Raw genomic sequence first — 17688 nt, 5'->3', positions numbered from 1 at the left:
CTCCTGGACTGATGGTTCACCTGCTGCTGTTAACAGAGAGCATACACTGAATATACAGAACACTAGGAACACCTGCTTTTTCTATGACATAGACTGGCCAGGTGAATCTAGGTGAAAGCTATGATCCCTTATTGATGTCGCAATCAGTGTAGATGGGGAGGAGACAGGTTAAAGAAGGATTTTTAAGCCTTGAGACAATTGAGACATGGATTGTGAATGTGTGCCATTCAGAGGCGAATGGGCAATACAAAATATTTAAGTGCCTTTGAATGAGGTATGGTAGTAGGTGCCGGGTGCACCGGTTTGTGTCAAGAATGGCAACGCTGCTTGGGTTTTCACGTTCAACAGTTTCCCGTGTGTATCAAGAATGGCCCACCACCCAAAGGACATCCAGTCAACTTGACAAGACTGTGGGGTGCAACTCAATATTAGGAAGGTGTCCCTGATGTTTGGTATACCCAGTGTATATCCAAGCCTAGCATTGCATTTATCCCATCTATACTCTCATAGGGCCAAATCTTAACTTGAGAAATGTATACAGTAACTTGGAATTTAGCACAAACTACACATTGACGCCAATGGGAGATTTGTGCAGAAATTCAAGTTACGGGGTGTAGCGTACAGTAGATCTCAAGTTAGGATCCAGACCACAGTTATCAGTCTCTGTTGCTTCTCCATGCTGTTAACTACATTCTGATGCTTCCTGCTGTCTCCTGCTGTCTCCCCTCCTCTCTGGGCCTGAGAGGAGGAGGATGATCATGAATGCTTGTCCCTGTCCTTCATGTGGACGCAGGGATTCATGTGGCTGCACCAGGGAGTGGGAGTGGGACACCCGGAGAGAGACAGTGTGGAGACGGCACCTCCTTCCCAGAATCCCCTGACCTGAATCACGTGGGTATAAAACTGCAACACAATGCTCAGCCATATAGAGCCAGCAGTGCTAGTTATGTGTGTACGCCAGAGCCAGCTTTTTATAAAGATGCTTTTACCAGTGCTTTTGGAATCACTTTATCTGGACGTCAGCTCATGAACCGTCTGAAAACATTAATATAGTTATGTTAACGTTTAAAGCAAGACAAATAGGAGGCATGTTGTTTAGGATTTTTACTCAAGGTAAATAATGGTTAACAAACTATCTAGTTATGATTCATAAAGTGTTTATAAGCAGACCTTGTGATAAAGAGTTCCCAGTGCTTTGTGCTAACGGCCTGCTCACACCTACGACCCCTAGATGTCAGGAGTGTACACGGAACTGGAGAGTGTGTTCACAGGGAAGAGTGCCGTGAAGGCCATGCAGCAGAATCACAGTCGCTGCTCTCCACTGACCCAGCCTGACCGAGAGGAGCTGGGACAGACTGACGCCTATGGCCAGTCTCCAGCTCGCTCCTCTCTCAGTCAAGGTAGCACAGGTAACACAGACATACACACACACACACTGTCGACACGGCAACCACTTGAAGCCAATGGTCCGTCAATTGTAAAGATAACAATAACATTGTCATAAATGTTGTCATTCATACTGACTTCAAGGATGACAAATAAGATAATTTAAGATGGAACCCATTTTGTTTAAAGAGACGTATTTAGTCACAAAGTTTAAAGATACTTATTTAGTCACAAAGTCCACTGTTAGACATCTTTGAAATAATGGAGCGTTTCTTTTCCCCTCCTCAGGGAACCGTAAATCAGGTCTGTCTCTGACATGGAAGGAACCTCTTCCCGACCCTCTGTATGAGTTCTACCACGGGGGAACCATCCCCTCTCCGGGCAGCGCTGACTCCAACCCCTATGTGAGCCTGGAGAGCCCGCCTCCATCCCCCCAGAACTCTGACGACCCCACCAGCCCCCTGTCCAGACGCAGGAAGCTTTTCACCTTCTCCAGACCCCCCCGGAGCAGGGACACTGACAAGTTCCTGGACGCTCTGAGCGAACAGCTGGGACACCGTGTCACTCTGGTGGAAGACTTCCTCCCTGGAGAGAATGACTATGAGGAGGTGAGAGACGGAGACAGTACATGAAGAGATAGTCACTATGAGGGGGTGAGAGACGGAGACAGTACATGAAGAGATAGTCACTATGAGGGGGTGAGAGACGGAGACAGTACATGAAGAGATAGTCACTATGAGGGGGTGAGAGACGGAGACAGTACATGAAGAGATAGTCACTATGAGGGGGTGAGAGACGGAGACAGTACATGAAGAGATAGTCACTATGAGGGGGTGAGAGACGGAGACAGTACATGAAGAGATAGTCACTATGAGGGGGTGAGAGACGGAGACAGTACATGAAGAGATAGTCACTATGAGGAGGTGAGAGATGGAGACAGTATATGAAGAGATGGGCACTATGAGGAGGTGAGAGAGCCACTGTGGGCCCAAACACACAAAAAAAGCAGAAAAAAATACATATTGAACAGAACACACATTAGATTATTGTGACACAGCCAGTTTATGTCACTTAGTTGGGTTGTTGATGCTGGGTCATTGAGCCATGACCCACCAGGTCAGATCTGAAGACTAGAGGTGTGGCTTAGTGGGTGAGGCTTTCAAATAGTTATTTTTGGCCACCCATGAGAGTAAATATCATTCCGGTTCATGTTGTGTTGTACAGTATTGTCATCACATGTTAAGGTTGAGCACTGAGCCTTTTGTACTCTTACACAAGAGTATGATATGCCTATAACCATATCCCAATGTAGGGAGAGTTACCACGTTATAATATTGAAATAATAATGTTTTTACATTATATTAAAATATCTAATTAGCAAAGTTATTGAAGGAACATTTTAATTTTATCACGATGTTCGTAATAATGATGGTCGGACCAAGGTGCAGCGTACGTAGAGTTCCACATACTTTTAATTTATAAAGTGAAACTTAAGCAATTACAAAACAATAAAGAATAAACGAACCATGACGACAATGCTGTGCTAACAGGCAACTAAATATAAACAATATCCCATAACCCACAGGTGGAAAAATGCTACTTAAATATGATCCCCAATTAGAGACAACGATAACCAGCTGCCTCTAATTGGGAATCATACAAATCACCAACATAGAAAATCAAACCTAGAACTTCAGAAAATATAAACTAGAACAAAAAACCCTAGTCACGCCCTGACCTACTCTACCATAGAAAATACAGGTTTTCTATGGTCAGGACGTGACAGTACCCCCCCCCCCCCCCCCCCCCCCCGGGACGCAGTACCCGCTCATCATCAAATGTATTTATAAAGCCCTTTTTACATCAGCCGATGTCACAAAGTGCTGTACAGAAACAGTCTATGTTATGGAAAGAGCAGGTGTCCTTAATGTTTTGTACACTCAGTATATGTTGTGTCCAGCCATGGACCCAGGCTGAACACTGTGCCTGGACTGGACCTAGGCGCAGGGGAAAGCTCCCCCCATGGAGCGGGACTGGACGCTATGCCTGGACTTGGCACCAACGTCGAAGAAGACTCTGGCCTTGGAGCTGGACTGGACGCCGTGCTTAGACTGGGCATCGGCGTTTGCTCGTTTTTTTGTTTTGTTCTTTAAAGTTTTCTATTCCAAAATAAAGTATGGAAACATACCACGCAGCATCTTGGTCCACTCCTTATAACAATCGTGACATATTTGCAGTGTACAAACTTAACATGATGAACAGGAACAATATTTACTATCACGGGTGGCTAAGAATACCTATCTGCAAGCCCAGCCACCAATAGGCCACACCCACTGAAAATAACATGATCACCCAAATATGACCCAACATGTGTTCTGTCCACTATTTACCCAGCACTGGGTGGTTATTAACCCAGCATTTTTTTAAGTGTACCAGATCAAATTCATTGAGTGCAGAAACAGTAATGTCCAACAAGTTATTCAATTATCTACAGTACAGTATAAGAATTCTGATGTTTACTAACATGATACAGACGGTACAGTAAATGTAGTTGTTATTGCGTGAACAGATATTTATGGGGATGGTTTCCATGGTTTCTGAAGAAAAGCAGTGCATATGAATAGGAAATTATTACATGCATTATCGCTGTACAATGAAGGTTGATTATAAGGTGTGTCTGAAGAATGGTTACAAGATGTAAAATAGATGACATGGTGAGTCTGATTAGAAGGTGTGAGACTGATGATTATCTGCTGTGTCCAGATGAGTTTCCAGGATGAGCAGGAGGTGAGCTACCTCCCCCGCCAGCTGAGCAGTGCCAGCAGTGAGGACATCAGCAGCAACGATGAGGCCACCTCCCTCACCTACTCCTCCGGGTCAGAACACATCCCCATCCCCCCACCCCCGCAGAGCGCCCCGCCACCACCGCCCTTGCCCACCCCCTTACCCCCGCCACCCTTCGGCTTCTCCGACCCCCTCCCCATTACCCCTGTCCTCTCCCACTTCTCCCCCGAACACATCCCCCGGGCGCGCATGTCCTTCCAGCCGCAGCACCCCATCATCCCCCCTCCCCCGCCTCCTCCACGGGCCTTCATGTACAACAGGCCGTCCCTACACAAGGTGCTGCCAACCAGAGATGAGCTACAGGGCTGTGTCCACCACCAGGCTACTCAGATGACTCTCCCCCTGGGCCCTCGCTACTCTCCCCAGCCCTCTCGCCCCAGGAACCTGCCCCGCCAGGCCAGCCAGCCTCAGCCCCTGACCCAGCCCATCCTGTGTCCCCAGCCCTCCCCTCAGCCCAACAGGCAAAGCCAGCTCGCCCTCCAGAGGCACCACCAGCTTCACCACCAGCCCTACCAGCCCCAGCTGAGCCACAGCCTTCCCCCTAAAGCCCCTCACCTGTCCCAGCCCCAAAGTCACCCTCCCCAGCCCCCTCACTCACAGACCTATGAGACCCCCATCTCAGTGTCAGAACTCCAGAAACACAAGGTCCCCCCACCACCCCCTCCACCACTGCCGCCCCCCTGCGAACCGCCTCCGCTGCCCAATTCCAGTCCCTGTGCTGGGGACACCAACCACATGAGTGTGAAGAGACTGCGCTGGGAGCAGGTGGAGAACTCTGAGGGAACCATCTGGGGACAGGCATGTGTTGAGTCTATTGTACTAACCCTGAACCTGGAATCAGTACTGTTTGTTGTTGTTAAGAAATGTATTGACAGGTGAGATACTTTGTCTGCTTTAGCTTGGAGAGGACCCCGACTATGACAAACTGAGTGACATGGTGAAGTATCTCGATCTAGAGATGCATTTTGGTACCCAACGGAGTTCCAGTAAGTTTTTATTCTGATCTCTTCATCAAACATCTCATCTCATAGTCATATCATATCATGTATTCATATCACTGGTTCTGTTGATAACATTTTTAAATATTGTCCTTATACCCTCATAGTCAGATTGTGTATCTTTATTTAACAGGGAGTCCCATTGAGACCAAGGTCTCTTTTGCCAGGGAACACTGCATATAATTATATAACAATATAATTATTTGGTTTCATAGCTGTGGAAGAGTACATTGCTTTCATTAATTCAACATGACTTGTTTTGTGTTTCATGGTGTCAGTGTATTGCTGATTTTCCATGTTGTTCTTATGCCTTCACAGCTCACCAAGTTGTCCCATGGAGTCTATTCACCTGCTCATAAAATGCATTCTCCATAAAGCACCACCTACCATCCCCTCTCTTCTCTCATTACCCGTCCACCTTTAGTGCCTGTTTCCAACCCTGGTGCCTGGAGAGCAGCATCCTTACACTGTGATTAAATGTGTCAGTCTCTCTTCCAGAGCCAGCCTTCCTGCCCGAGAGCTTTAAAAAGAAAGACGTGGTGGAGATTCTGTCTCATAAGAAAGCCTACAATGCCTGTGAGTATGACCCTGGCCTTGGTCCCCAGGGATCTGAACCATGACTGTCACAATCGTTAGAATGAGTGGACCAAGGTGCAGCGTGGTAGGCGTACATTTTACTTTATTAAATGAACACCGAACAAAAACAACAAAGTACCAAACTAAACGTGATCCCTAGGGATCTGAACCATGACCCTGGCCTTGGTCCCCAGGGATCTGAACCATGACCCTGGCCTTGGTCCCCAGGGATCTGAACCATGACCCTGGCCTTGGTCCCCAGGGATCTGAACCATGACCCTGGCCTTGGTCCCCAGGGATCTGAACCATGACCCTGGCCTTGGTCCCCAGGGATCTGAACCATGACCCTGGCCTTGGTCCCCAGGGATCTGAACCATGACCCTGGCCTTGGTCCCCAGGGATCTGAACCATGACCCTGGCCTTGGTCCCCAGGGATCTGAACCATGACCCTGGCCTTGGTCCCCAGGGATCTGAACCATGACCCTGGCCTTGGTCCCCAGGGATCTGAACCATGACCATGGACTTGGTCCCCCTAGGGATCTGAACCATGACCCTGGCCTTGGTCCCCAGGGATCTGAACCATGACCCTGGCCTTGGTCCCCAGGGATCTGAACCATGACCCTGGCCTTGGTCCCCAGGGATCTGAACCATGACCCTGGCCTTGGTCCCCAGGGATCTGAACCATGACCATGGACTTGGTCCCCCTAGGGATCTGAACCATGACCCTGGCCTTGGTCCCCAGGGATCTGAACCATGACCCTGGCCTTGGTCCCCAGGGATCTGAACCATGACCCTGGCCTTGGTCCCCAGGGATCTGAACCATGACCCTGGCATTGGTCCCCAGGGATCTGAACCATGACCCTGGCCTTGGTCCCCAGGGATCTGAACCATGACCCTGGCCTTGGTCCCCAGGGATCTGAAACATGACCCTGGCCTTGGTCCCCAGGGATCTGAACCATGACCATGGACTTGGTCCCCCTAGGGATCTGAACCATGACCCTGGCCTTGGTCCCCAGGGATCTGAACCATGACCATGGCCTTGGTCCCCAGGGATCTGAACCATGACCCTGGCCTTGGTCCCCAGGGATCTGAAACATGACCCTGGCCTTGGCCCCCAGGAACCTTTATCTCAATGATTTGAATGTACTCTCTAGTCTATTCAGGTGACTCTGAGATTCAAACACAGGTGCTCTGATTTCTACAGAAACTTGTTGTTTATCAATGAAAGTCTGTTTTTATTGTATATGACTGTTTTGTGTGGACCCCAGAAAGAGTATCAGTTGCTAATGTAACAGCTAACGGGGTCCAAATAAACAATTTTAAACTGGGTGGTTCAAGCCCTGAATGCTGATTGTCTGACAGCTGTGATATATCATACCCGTATACCACGGTATGACAAAACATTTATTTTACTGCTCTAATTACGTTGTTAACCAGTTTATAATAGCGATTAGGCTCCTCTGGGGTATGTCCTATATGACCAATTGACCAATAGACCTCCACCTTGCGTTGTGTCTAAGAACAGCCCTTATCCGTGGTATTTTGGCCATATTGCCTTATTGCTTAAATAAACCTCTCCTCCATCCCTTTATTCCATGCCTCCTCTACCCAGCCATCCTGATCGCCCACCTGAAGCTGTCTCCAGGTGAGCTGCGCCAGGTGCTGATGACTATGAGCACAGACAGACTGGAGCCGGCCCACATCAAGCAGCTGCTGCTCTACGCCCCCGATGACCAGGAAGTCAAACAGTACCAATGCTTCGACCAGAACTCCGCCAAACTCAGTGACCCTGACCAGTTTGTCCTGCAGGTAACTGAGACACTGTTGTGTCAATGTTTCCCAAATTGTGGGTCGGAACCACATATTGGCCCAGCCAGTCCCTCTAGGCCAGGGATCATCAACTAGATTCAGCAGCAGACCGATTTGGTTGGGGGGCTGGAACATAATTACAAATCATTTGTAGACTGCAAATTAACCGCAAGAATATATAAACAGATACATTATTTGACTAAAATATGATCATTTCAAACCTTGCTTACATTTATATACGATCATGTGTCCCTCTATTATGGATGGGAATACTTTGGGAACAGAGTTCCAGAAAACCAAATAAAACCAGTTGGGGATCCTGGTCTAGAATGAGGCTAGAATGTTTAAAAAAATACATTTCAGTATTTTACTGAATACTATACACTCTTAGAAAAAAGGTTTCCAAACGGGTTCTTCGGCTATCCCCATAGGAGAACCATTTTGGTTCCAGATAGAACCCTTTTGGGTTCCATGTAGAACCCTCTGTGGAAAGAATTCTACATAGAACCCAAAAGGGTTATACCTGGAACCAAAAAGGGTTCTTCAAAGGGTTCTCCTATGGGGACAGCCAAACAGTTTTAGGTTCTAGATAGCACCTTTTTTTCTAAGAGTGTAGTACTAGTTTACCACAGTAACATGTTACTTTACTAGCAATAGTAACAGTATTTTTCGAGTTCATAATCTGTGTGTGCCCAGATGCTGATGGTCCCTGAGTATAAGACTCGTCTGCGGAGCCTCCATTTTAAGACAGCCCTGCAGGAGAAGACAGAGGAGATGAAGGCTGGATACGAATGGATCTACAGGGCCTCGATAGAACTCAGGAGCAGCAAGAAACTGGCCAAGATCCTCGAGGTAATACAACTACTGTAGCTCGCACTCCCTGAGAGTGGAATACAGTAGCTTAATGGTTGAGAAATGGAAAACAGCTCTCTTGTTTATTTCGTATTATTTATGTGTCTCTGCTGTCATAATCTAAGGTTATTAAAGAAGATGCATTGTGTGTAAAATCATATAGGATAAGGTAATAAGATACAGACTCAGAGGTATGCATAATGTGGTGATCGCGTTGTGTTACCGGTAAACTCTTTCTAAACATCTGTTTCTGTCTACAGTTTGTGCTGGCAATGGGGAATTACCTGAACAATGGTCAACCCAAGACAAACAAAACCACTGGCTTTAAGATCAACTTTCTCACTGAGGTATGAATGGATGTTCATTCTCTAACTGATTATGCTTTAGCCACATTTGTCTTTTTGGGATTTGTGTTGTCTTTGCCTTGGAGTTAACCTCTTTCTAATGCCAAATTCTATCTCACCTTCCTTCTAACAGCTCAGCACCACTAAAACGGTGGATGGTAAATCCACCTTCCTCCACATTCTTGCCAAATCGCTATGCCAACACTTCCCAGAACTGTTGAACTTTGCCAGGGACCTCACAACCGTGCCACTCGCAGCCAAAGGTACAGTAAGACAACACCACACAATGCTCTTTACATGACTCTGTCCGTCAGCAGGACTCTGAGGTTCATGTGCAGAATGAATTAGTTCCATTTAGTACATTACAATATGTACTACAAGTCATGTCCTTATCAGTTTCCTGATAATCCGTTTCCTGATAGTTACTTTTCGATATTCAGATATGCCTTTCAGCAGTTATCTCATAAGACTGAAACACTACAACATTTATAATTAATGGCATTGACATTTGACAGTATGCATTGGATTTATCTCATACAAATCAAATCAAATCCAACTTTATTTGCCACATCCGCCGAATACAACAAGTGTAGACTTTACCGTGAAATGCTTACTTACAAGCCCCTAACCAACAGTACAGTTCAAGAAGAAGAAAATATTTACCAAGTAGGATAAAATTAAAAGTAACACAATAAGAATAACAATAACGACGCTATATACAGGGGGCACCGGTACTGAGTCAGTGTGCAGGGGTACAGACTAGTTGAGGTAATCCATACATGTAGGTGGGGGCGAAGTGACTATGCATAGGTAGCAAACAAACAGCGAGTAGCAGCAGTGTACAAGGGGGGAGGGTCAATGTAAATTGTTCAGTGTAGCTGTGTACAAATTGTACAAGTCATACTGCATGGTTTTCTATTGACATTTCTCTGCAGTGAATCAGCGTATGCTGACAGCTGAGCTGGCTGACCTTCACTCCACCATCCAGGACATCAGGACAGCCTGTCAGAAGATCCCAGCCACGGCCGAGGATCACTTCGCTGCCGTCATGAGTGTATCCTTCCATCAACAACAAAGCCCTTCACAACACAACATTTCACGCGAACAGTAACACAATGTAGTAGTAATTACACTGTAATAGTCTGCATGTTGGGAATGTGCTCGTAAGTAAGCATTTCACAGTAAAGTCTACACCTGTTGTATTCAGTGTAATGGGCAAATAAAATGTGATTTAATTTAATTACACCATTGGTCAGTATGTTACTAGTCAGAATGTGTCACTGTGCTTCGAATGGTCTGACAGTTGACAGTTTGACCCTTGACCCTGAAGATAAAGGGTTTCCTGGAGAACAGTCACCCAGCGGTTCAGTCTCTGGACTCTCTGCAGCTGAGAGCCATGGACGAGTTCACTAAGGTGGCCTCGTACTTCGGAGAGGACAGCAAGGTCACCTCCACTGAGGCCTTCTTCGCCATTTTTGCTGAGTTTACTTCCAAGTTTGAGGTGAGCCAGTAGCCATAGTGATGCCCTTCACAGGTCTCTGACCACACAATTTGACAGCATTCAAATGCGTCTGTGACTCAAGTACAATGATTGGTTCTGTTTTCATGTACGATAATTGGTCCTGTTTTCCAGAGAGCACTGAATGAGACCCAGGCCACTGAGAACCCCTGCAGCCCCAGAGTGCCCTCTCCCCTGGCCTGGTAGAGACTGGATAGCTCCTCTGCTCTCCTCAACCAAAGTGCCAAGACAACACAAAGAAACAGTCACAACTACTGGGACACAAACAACATGATCTTCAACACTGCGGAATGCCGTAGGGCCAGGAGTTCTTCCTGACCATGTGATCTGACCAAAAGAACTCTCATCCAAAGGGTCCAGAGTTTCTCCTGGGAAGGTCAAGTAGCTCTATATGTTCAGATAACATGAGTATATATTTTATATTGGATTGTATTAAATTGAAAGTATAATGAAATTGTAAAGATAAAGCATAGATGTACTGCCAAAATAAAGGAAACACCAACATAAAGTGTTTTAATAGGGCGTTGGGCCACCACGAGCCAGAACAGCTTCAATGCACCTTGGCATAAATTCTACAAGTTGTTATAACTATATTTTGAGGGATGCTACACCATTCTTCCATGAGAAATTCCATATTTTGGTGTTTTGTTGACGGTTGTGGAAAACGCTGTCTCTGGTGCTGCTCCAGAATCTCCAATAAGTATTCAATTGGGTTTTGATCTGGTGACTGAGAGTGACACATACACACACACACACACTTTAGCCATGGTAGTCGTAATAATGGGCAACTGGGAATTTTTGTACATGACCCTAAGCATGATGGGATGTTAATTGCTTAATTAACTCAGGAACCACACCTGTGTGGAAGCATTTGCTTTCAGTATACTTTGTATCCCTCATTTATTCAAGTGTTTCCTTTATTTTGGCAGTTACCCGTATATGTAAATAACCATGACATTTTAGATGGCTGATAGTCAGACGTATATGAATTTTATCTAGAGCTGAGCGCTATTTTTACAGATGGACTTGATCTGCCTACAACAGAAACACATAATCACTGCCTCGTAGATTGTGATGATAGAACGCAGTTTAAACCTATCTTGAAGCATTACATTGGCATGACAAACGTACTGTGAATTGTTATTACAATATTTAGAGGCTTTCTGGTGCCAATGTAATTGCAGTCATCCTAACATTTGGTATTTCAAAACTTGCTCTGGGCAGGGGCAACAAAAATAATACCACTCTCCTAAGTGTTTTAAAAGTGTTTTACAGTATGAGGAGCATACATGAAATATGAGGGTTAACCCACTGGGGCTAATATATGAATAGCTGCTAACTGAAAGACATCAATCCACGTTAGCATTGAGTGGTCCAGGTGGATCTTGCAGTCACTGGGGTTGTTACTGATGAACCATCCATTCCACTGCCATAACTTTCACCTGTATCAACAGTCTTGTTTTAGAACAAATATTCACTGTTTGCTAGTGTGCATTTAAAGCTGTTTTGAATGTATTTCTTGCGTTTCTACTTTCCCTCCATAATTCCTTTTCACATATACATTTCAGTCAGAGCTGCCATCATGAAAATACAAACATATTGATTTACAGACCTGTTGTACCAGGCAGTGTCATCATGTTAAAAAAGACTGTTACATATTTAAATCTTGCCACAAGTGCAGTACAGTTTTATGACAAGCATTTGCATGTTGCTGTCTATAGGTGTTGTTTTGTGTTAAAATGATTGTACATCTGGATTTGTTTACTTTTATTGTATTCTCACAAGTTGGGTCAAAAATGTAGACCTATTATAACTCTAGATCAAGTTTGTTAATGTATTTAAATGTTCATTTTGTATAGCCTAAGTGTGTTTTGTCTATGTTTTCATTGATATTAATGGAGTACTTTGTATAGTTCAAAAATTATTGACTTTTTATGTTGGCCATGTGGTTGCTTCTGGATCAGTTGTACTTGTTTTGGATCTGTAAAAAGACATAAATGCTTGACAAATAAACTGCCTGATACCCACGAGCTTTTTCAGAGCCAGAGACGATCATGGACTGGACCAAATTAACTGAAGTTTGTCGCGTGGTGGTGCAATTGCCATAGCAACGGGAAAATGGCAGTAAATCCTTTGCCATCATCTCTACCTGGCAGCGTCAATTCGTATTTCAACGCCTACAAAAACTCGCTTTTTGCCGATGTCGAAAAACAGAAAACAACCTGCAAAGTAAGGCTGAAGACTTGAAGAAATTGTTATGTGATAGAAGTTTCCAAACAGGACGCGCGATGGCGCGCTAACGTACAAATTTGGGGTCATGATCAGCATCCCTTCAATGAATGAAGGTTTTTGGCAGTGAGCGCGTCTAACATCAGCTTGTTTCTGTCTTGTGTTTGTAGAAACGTTTTATCCACAGACTGGTGTATGTAGCGACGAGAAAGCTAAACGCTGACGATAAACAGAGTGCAATTGCAGGTGAAAAAAAAGGTAACATCTTAGCCAGAATGTATTTCGGGAGAATGAGTTACTCACTGTCGTGATTGTTTTCATTCCAGAATACTATGAGCAATTTTTGTCAAAATTCCAGAAAAACACACAGACTGAGAAAGTCACTGGCATACTGCTATTATATCCCAAAAGTATCATTCATTTGATGGAGGTATGTGGATAATAAACTATTTTACCTTGCTTACAAGTGTTGTATAGCCTATTGCTATTTGTATTATTAAAATAATTTATTTGGTTTTAGTCCTCTTCAGAAGTTCTCCACATGATTCTGGAAGATCTGAATGACATGGAGAAAAGCCCAAAGTAAGATTTCCTCTGACTCCTCCCCATCGGGACATATGGTCCTTGCTTTGCTCTGATATCTTGACTGGATGTTTTTGGCTCAGCTGTCCACTGAAGGAGGTGCGTATCCTGGTGGTGTCTCATTGTGTGCTGAGACGTATGTTCCCGTTGTGGGGCTACCGCTTCGTGACGCTGCCCCTCAGCCTCCAGGACCCCAACCCACAGACCCAGCCCGTGGAGACCCTAGTCCCAGACAGCCTGGCCATGATCTACAAGATGTGTGTGTGTCTACTCAAACGCAGGGTAAAGGAGATGCTTAATACTGTTGGTGGTGAATGTCCACGTCTTTGTTGCATGTCTGTACATGCCAATCTTACGACAAATCCATCCTTTCCTTTGTAAGGTATTTTGATATGATACAAAGCCCTCCACATGAGAGGAGTGTAAGGCCTGTTGGTGTTTGTGTGGTTCAATAGAGTATTTGTTCACTGTGTGTGTTGTTCTATGGGGTAGCTGTTCAGTGTGTGTGTGTGTGTTGTTCTTTAGAGTTGCTGTTCAGTGTGTGTGTTGTTCTATAGGGTAGCTGTTCAGTGTGTGTGTGTGTGTGTGTGTGTTGTTCTTTAAAGTAGCTGTTCAGTGTGTGTGTTGTTCTATAGGGTCACTGTTCAGCGTGTGTGTGTTGTTCTATAGGGTAGCTGTTCAGTGCGTGTTATGTTGCTCTACAGCAGGGGTGGGCAACTCCAGTCTTCCAGGGCCTGATTGGTGTCACACTTCTTCTCCATCCCTACCAAACACAGCTGATTAATCTAATTGCATTCTAAACTGAAGATCATGATTAGGGGATTATTGGAGTCAGGTGTGTTGTTGTGACACCAATCAGGCCCTCAAGGACTGGAATTGCCCACCCCTGCTCTATAGGGTAGCTGATCAGTGTGTGTTATGTTGCTCTATAGCAGGGGTATTCAACTCTTACCCTATGATTTTGTCTCATCACTGCAACTCCCCAATGGGGTCGAGAGGCGAAGGTCGAGTCATGCATCCTCCGAAACATAACCCGCCAAGCCACGTTTCTTAACACCCGCCTGCTTAACCTGGAAGCCAGCTGCACCAATGTGTTGGAGAAAACACCGTTCAACTGATGACCGTTGTCAGCCTGCAGGTGCCCGGCCCGCCACAAGGAGTCACTAGAGCGCGATGAGCCAAGTAAAGGCCTCCGGGCCAAACCCTCCCCTAACCTGGACGACGCTGGGCCAATTGTGCACCACCCTATGGGACTCCCGGTCATGGACGGTTGTGACATAGCCTGGGATTGAACCCGGGTCTGTAGTGACGACTTAGAACGCTGCGCCACTCGGGTGGCTGGTGTCCCAGGTCTAAATCAGTCAATCAAACAATTAAAAAATGTAGTGGAACTGACTTCGAGGTCCCAAGTTGTTTGAGGGTTCTAGCTGTTCAGTGTGTGTGTGTGATGTTGTATAGGCTAGCTGTTCAGTGTGTGTGTGTGTGATGTTCTATAGGGTAGTGGTTCAGTGTGTGTGCGCTGTTCTATAGGGTAGCTGTTCAGTGTGTGTGTGCTGTTTTATAGGGTAACTGTTCAGTGTGTGTGTGCTGTTTTATAGGGTAACTGTTCAGTGTGTGTGTGTGATGTTCTATGGGGTAGCTGTTCAGTGTGTGTTGTTCAAATCTGTTCAGTGTGTGTATGTGTGTTACAGGGTAGCTGTTCAGTGTCTGTGTGCTGTTCTATAGGGTAGCTGTTCAGTGTGTGTGTGTTATAGGGTAGCTGTTCAGTGTGTGTGTGTGTGTGTGTTATAGGATAGCGGTTCAGGCCAGGATGATCAGGAGCAGGCTCTTCGGTTAGAGGAGGATACAGTTATCTACCTCTGTCAGAGTGCAGTGCTGCACTCCCCATCCACCTTCCTACAAACCTACACCAAGGCTACCAACATCCTCATGGATTCCGGTAATTACTTTGTGTGCGTTTTATCTAGGACTAGATCTGCATTATAGCGCGATTGAAATTGAAAGGTAATTGCCGATTGAGCTGACATATGCAGTATTTACCATAAATGCAGTCTCCTCAAATGCAGGAACATTGCCTTTAAATGTAAATCACACTAGCGCAGCGCTTCCGCTTTGAATGGATTGAATGTAGACCTGTCTGGAATCAAAATCATCAAAATAAATGTTATATTATTTTAGAAATCGTGTGGCCGACACACCGCAGACTTTACTGGTAGCAGGAGAATGAAGAGATGACTACTAGACAATCGTCCTCCCATCAGTAACACTCAATAAAGCATTTTCTTACTGTGTATCTGCATGTATGAGTATGTGTGTGTGATCAAGCCATGACTAACAACCATTTCAACTTGTTCTTCATATATTTTATTCAGACAGGGAGTCTAACCAAGCATTCATCTGCCATTTGATGTATTTCTTTAAGCTCAACAGTCTGCATACAAAACTGAGCTTAAAATGCAGCTTTAACATGTCTAGTTAAAAGGCTTGTTAGTCTTTCAGAGCCTCCAACCAAGGTGCTCTTTCTGCAGACGGATAAGGCAGCAAGTTAAAGGAGAGAGAGAGAAGGGGGGGGGGGGATCTCAGTAAGACTATATGGATGATGATCGTCTCTGAAAAGCAGTACAATTACTGAACATGTGTTCAGGGCAACTGAAGCGTCCAGAAATGTGCCCTTTAGTTGGTACCATTCAGGTTCTCTAGGAGCACAACCCTGCATTATATTAAAGGAAAAGCAACACCGAAAAAAAGTCTAGTGAATCCAACACCACCTCACTACTAGGTTGTTACATCAGTTTGTGTGTAAAACCCAGCTCCGTGGGAAGGATCGCAGAATGAGCTTCCATATAGAAACCTGTTCACTGGAAAGCAAGCGTTTGTGGGGTTTAGACTTGGTTCAATATCAACTGTTGAAGTGATTCACCAGACAGATGACAAAGTAGCTATAGTAGAAGCGCTTAAAACCGTCCTTTCCAACATTCACTTATAGTGGAACTGTCACTTTAATGCCCCAAAAACATCAGAGTAAACACAGAAGGTTAGGAAGGCCCCTACAATCCAAGAGGCTCAGCATATACACAGTTTATTGACCTAACACTGCTACAACAAGTTATGGAACCAGTAAGGCACAATTCAGCAAACTGCATGATTTTTAACTTAAGCCACAGGGAATGCGTTTTTGGAAATAAATACAAAGAGCAAAGGATAGGTTTCATACAAAACAGGGATAAAAAGGTCAAAGTGTTTGAGACGACTGGAAACCTGCAGTCACAAGCTACACTTTCAGCAACAGTTCTTTTTTTGGGGGGGGGGGGGTTCTACTTTTACCCACATTTCCTGTGCTTTACATTTACAAATAGTATTCTTCAGTTCTAAGGCCATCATCATAATCAACAACAAAACACCTCACACCAATGTCAAAGTCAGTCAATCCACTGTTAACAACCCACTTACTACTACTACCAGTCCCTTCAGGTGCAACATCCCATGCAAAAACATACCGTTTTAATCAAGGCTGTTCTGTAGTCCCCCTAAGGTGGTTGTGTTGATTGTATATAGTAGTAGCTGTAACAAGGCTGAGGTGGAGCGGACCAAGGTGGCAATGATGGTGGGTAAGTTAGTGTGGTGGACACAGAGGTGGAGTTGGCAGAGAGCAGCAGAGGTGTGGTGATCTGAGGGCTGAGGGGAGCCTGCGGTAGAAGTTACCACTAACCACAGATCTAGGACCAAATCTCCCTATACCTAGTCGTATAGTTATCCAGTAGGGGATCAAACTACTATCTGACCCTGGACCTGTGGTTAGGGTCAACTTCTACCCACACCTGGAGAGGAGATGGAGGGGAGAGAGAGCCAAGCCCAGTCCTCTTCATTATAGGATGGTACTCTCTGTGTCCAGGTCTGAGTCTTTGGGCTGAGATACGGATGCCATGGGGGCCATGGAGGGGGCGGTCACTGGCTGCTGGTCCACAGCAAACTCAGGGACGAAGGCTCGGGTCAACCCTTTGAGAGACAGCGCTGGGTCTGGACAGGACAGAGAGAGTGAAATGTTACTGCTCCAGCTGACTGAGGAGTTAAGTCTTTCAAGCTGTAGTAGTTGAGTGATTGTAGAAAATCAGACACTGAATCTGACTTCAGTTAAATATTGTGGATTAACAAGGTCAAAGTACTAAGAAGTCAATGAATAGAAATTCCTGAAGGGGAAAACTAAATAGCTGATATTAAAATCATCAAAAAGTCACTTGAAAATATGTGTTCAATGTTAGTACGTTTTGGCAAGCATGGTTGACGTGCATAAAGAGAGACAAGCAAAATGCTAATTCAACCTCCAGTACAGACTGTCACATCCTCAATCTAGGCAGGTAGCCTAGTGGTTAGAGCGTTGGACTAGTAACCGAAAGGTTCCAAGTTCAAATCCCCAAGCTGACAAGGTACAAATCAGTCGTTCTGCCCCTGAACAGGCAGTTAACCCAATGTTCCTAGGTCGTCATTGAAAATAAAAATGTGTTGTTAACTGACTTGCCTAGTTACAGAAAAAAAAATCTGAAGGACCTGA

General features: G+C 45.1%; 3 protein-coding genes across 13 annotated transcripts in view; 2 read left to right on the top strand and 1 right to left on the bottom strand.

The window, feature by feature from the left end:
• Positions 1-12358, top strand: part of grid2ipb (Grid2 interacting protein b) — a 56314-nt gene extending 43956 nt beyond the window's left edge. The window contains exons 12-24 of the mRNA XM_090217451.1: positions 794-891; positions 1232-1409; positions 1675-1994; positions 4150-5028; positions 5129-5216; positions 5715-5804; positions 7417-7613; positions 8310-8465; positions 8726-8812; positions 8943-9072; positions 9745-9863; positions 10146-10310; positions 10443-12358. Of these exons, the coding sequence (XP_090073577.1) occupies positions 794-891; positions 1232-1409; positions 1675-1994; positions 4150-5028; positions 5129-5216; positions 5715-5804; positions 7417-7613; positions 8310-8465; positions 8726-8812; positions 8943-9072; positions 9745-9863; positions 10146-10310; positions 10443-10514 (2579 nt within the window). The 3' untranslated portion in view covers positions 10515-12358. The remainder of the gene's footprint in view (positions 1-793; positions 892-1231; positions 1410-1674; positions 1995-4149; positions 5029-5128; positions 5217-5714; positions 5805-7416; positions 7614-8309; positions 8466-8725; positions 8813-8942; positions 9073-9744; positions 9864-10145; positions 10311-10442) is intronic.
• Positions 12359-13083: 725 nt separating this feature from the next.
• LOC149972593 (testis-expressed protein 47-like) lies at positions 13084-16811 on the top strand (the record flags this gene model as incomplete). The annotated part of the gene is made up of 4 exons (XM_090217977.1): positions 13084-13139; positions 13223-13421; positions 14931-15078; positions 16771-16811. Coding segments are annotated over 4 exons (444 nt in total), but the record flags the coding sequence as incomplete, so codon positions are not given.
• The window catches only part of LOC110502898 (rho GTPase-activating protein 17), a 49706-nt gene continuing 47498 nt past the window's right edge, over positions 15481-17688 (bottom strand). For all 11 annotated transcript variants that reach the window (XM_036960659.2, XM_090217445.1, XM_036960661.2 and 8 more), the window contains one exon: positions 15481-17156. In XM_036960659.2, coding sequence (XP_036816554.2) covers positions 17005-17156 — 152 coding nt within the window. In that variant the 3' untranslated portion in view covers positions 15481-17004. The remainder of the gene's footprint in view (positions 17157-17688) is intronic.

The sequence above is a fragment of the Oncorhynchus mykiss genome, chromosome 23 (genome assembly GCF_057628025.1).
Source record: "Oncorhynchus mykiss isolate SJ-2025 chromosome 23, ASM5762802v1, whole genome shotgun sequence".
Taxonomy (NCBI): Eukaryota; Metazoa; Chordata; class Actinopteri; order Salmoniformes; family Salmonidae; genus Oncorhynchus; species Oncorhynchus mykiss.
The sequence above is the reverse complement of the archived record's forward strand: the minus strand, read 5'-3'. Positions and strand labels throughout refer to the sequence as shown.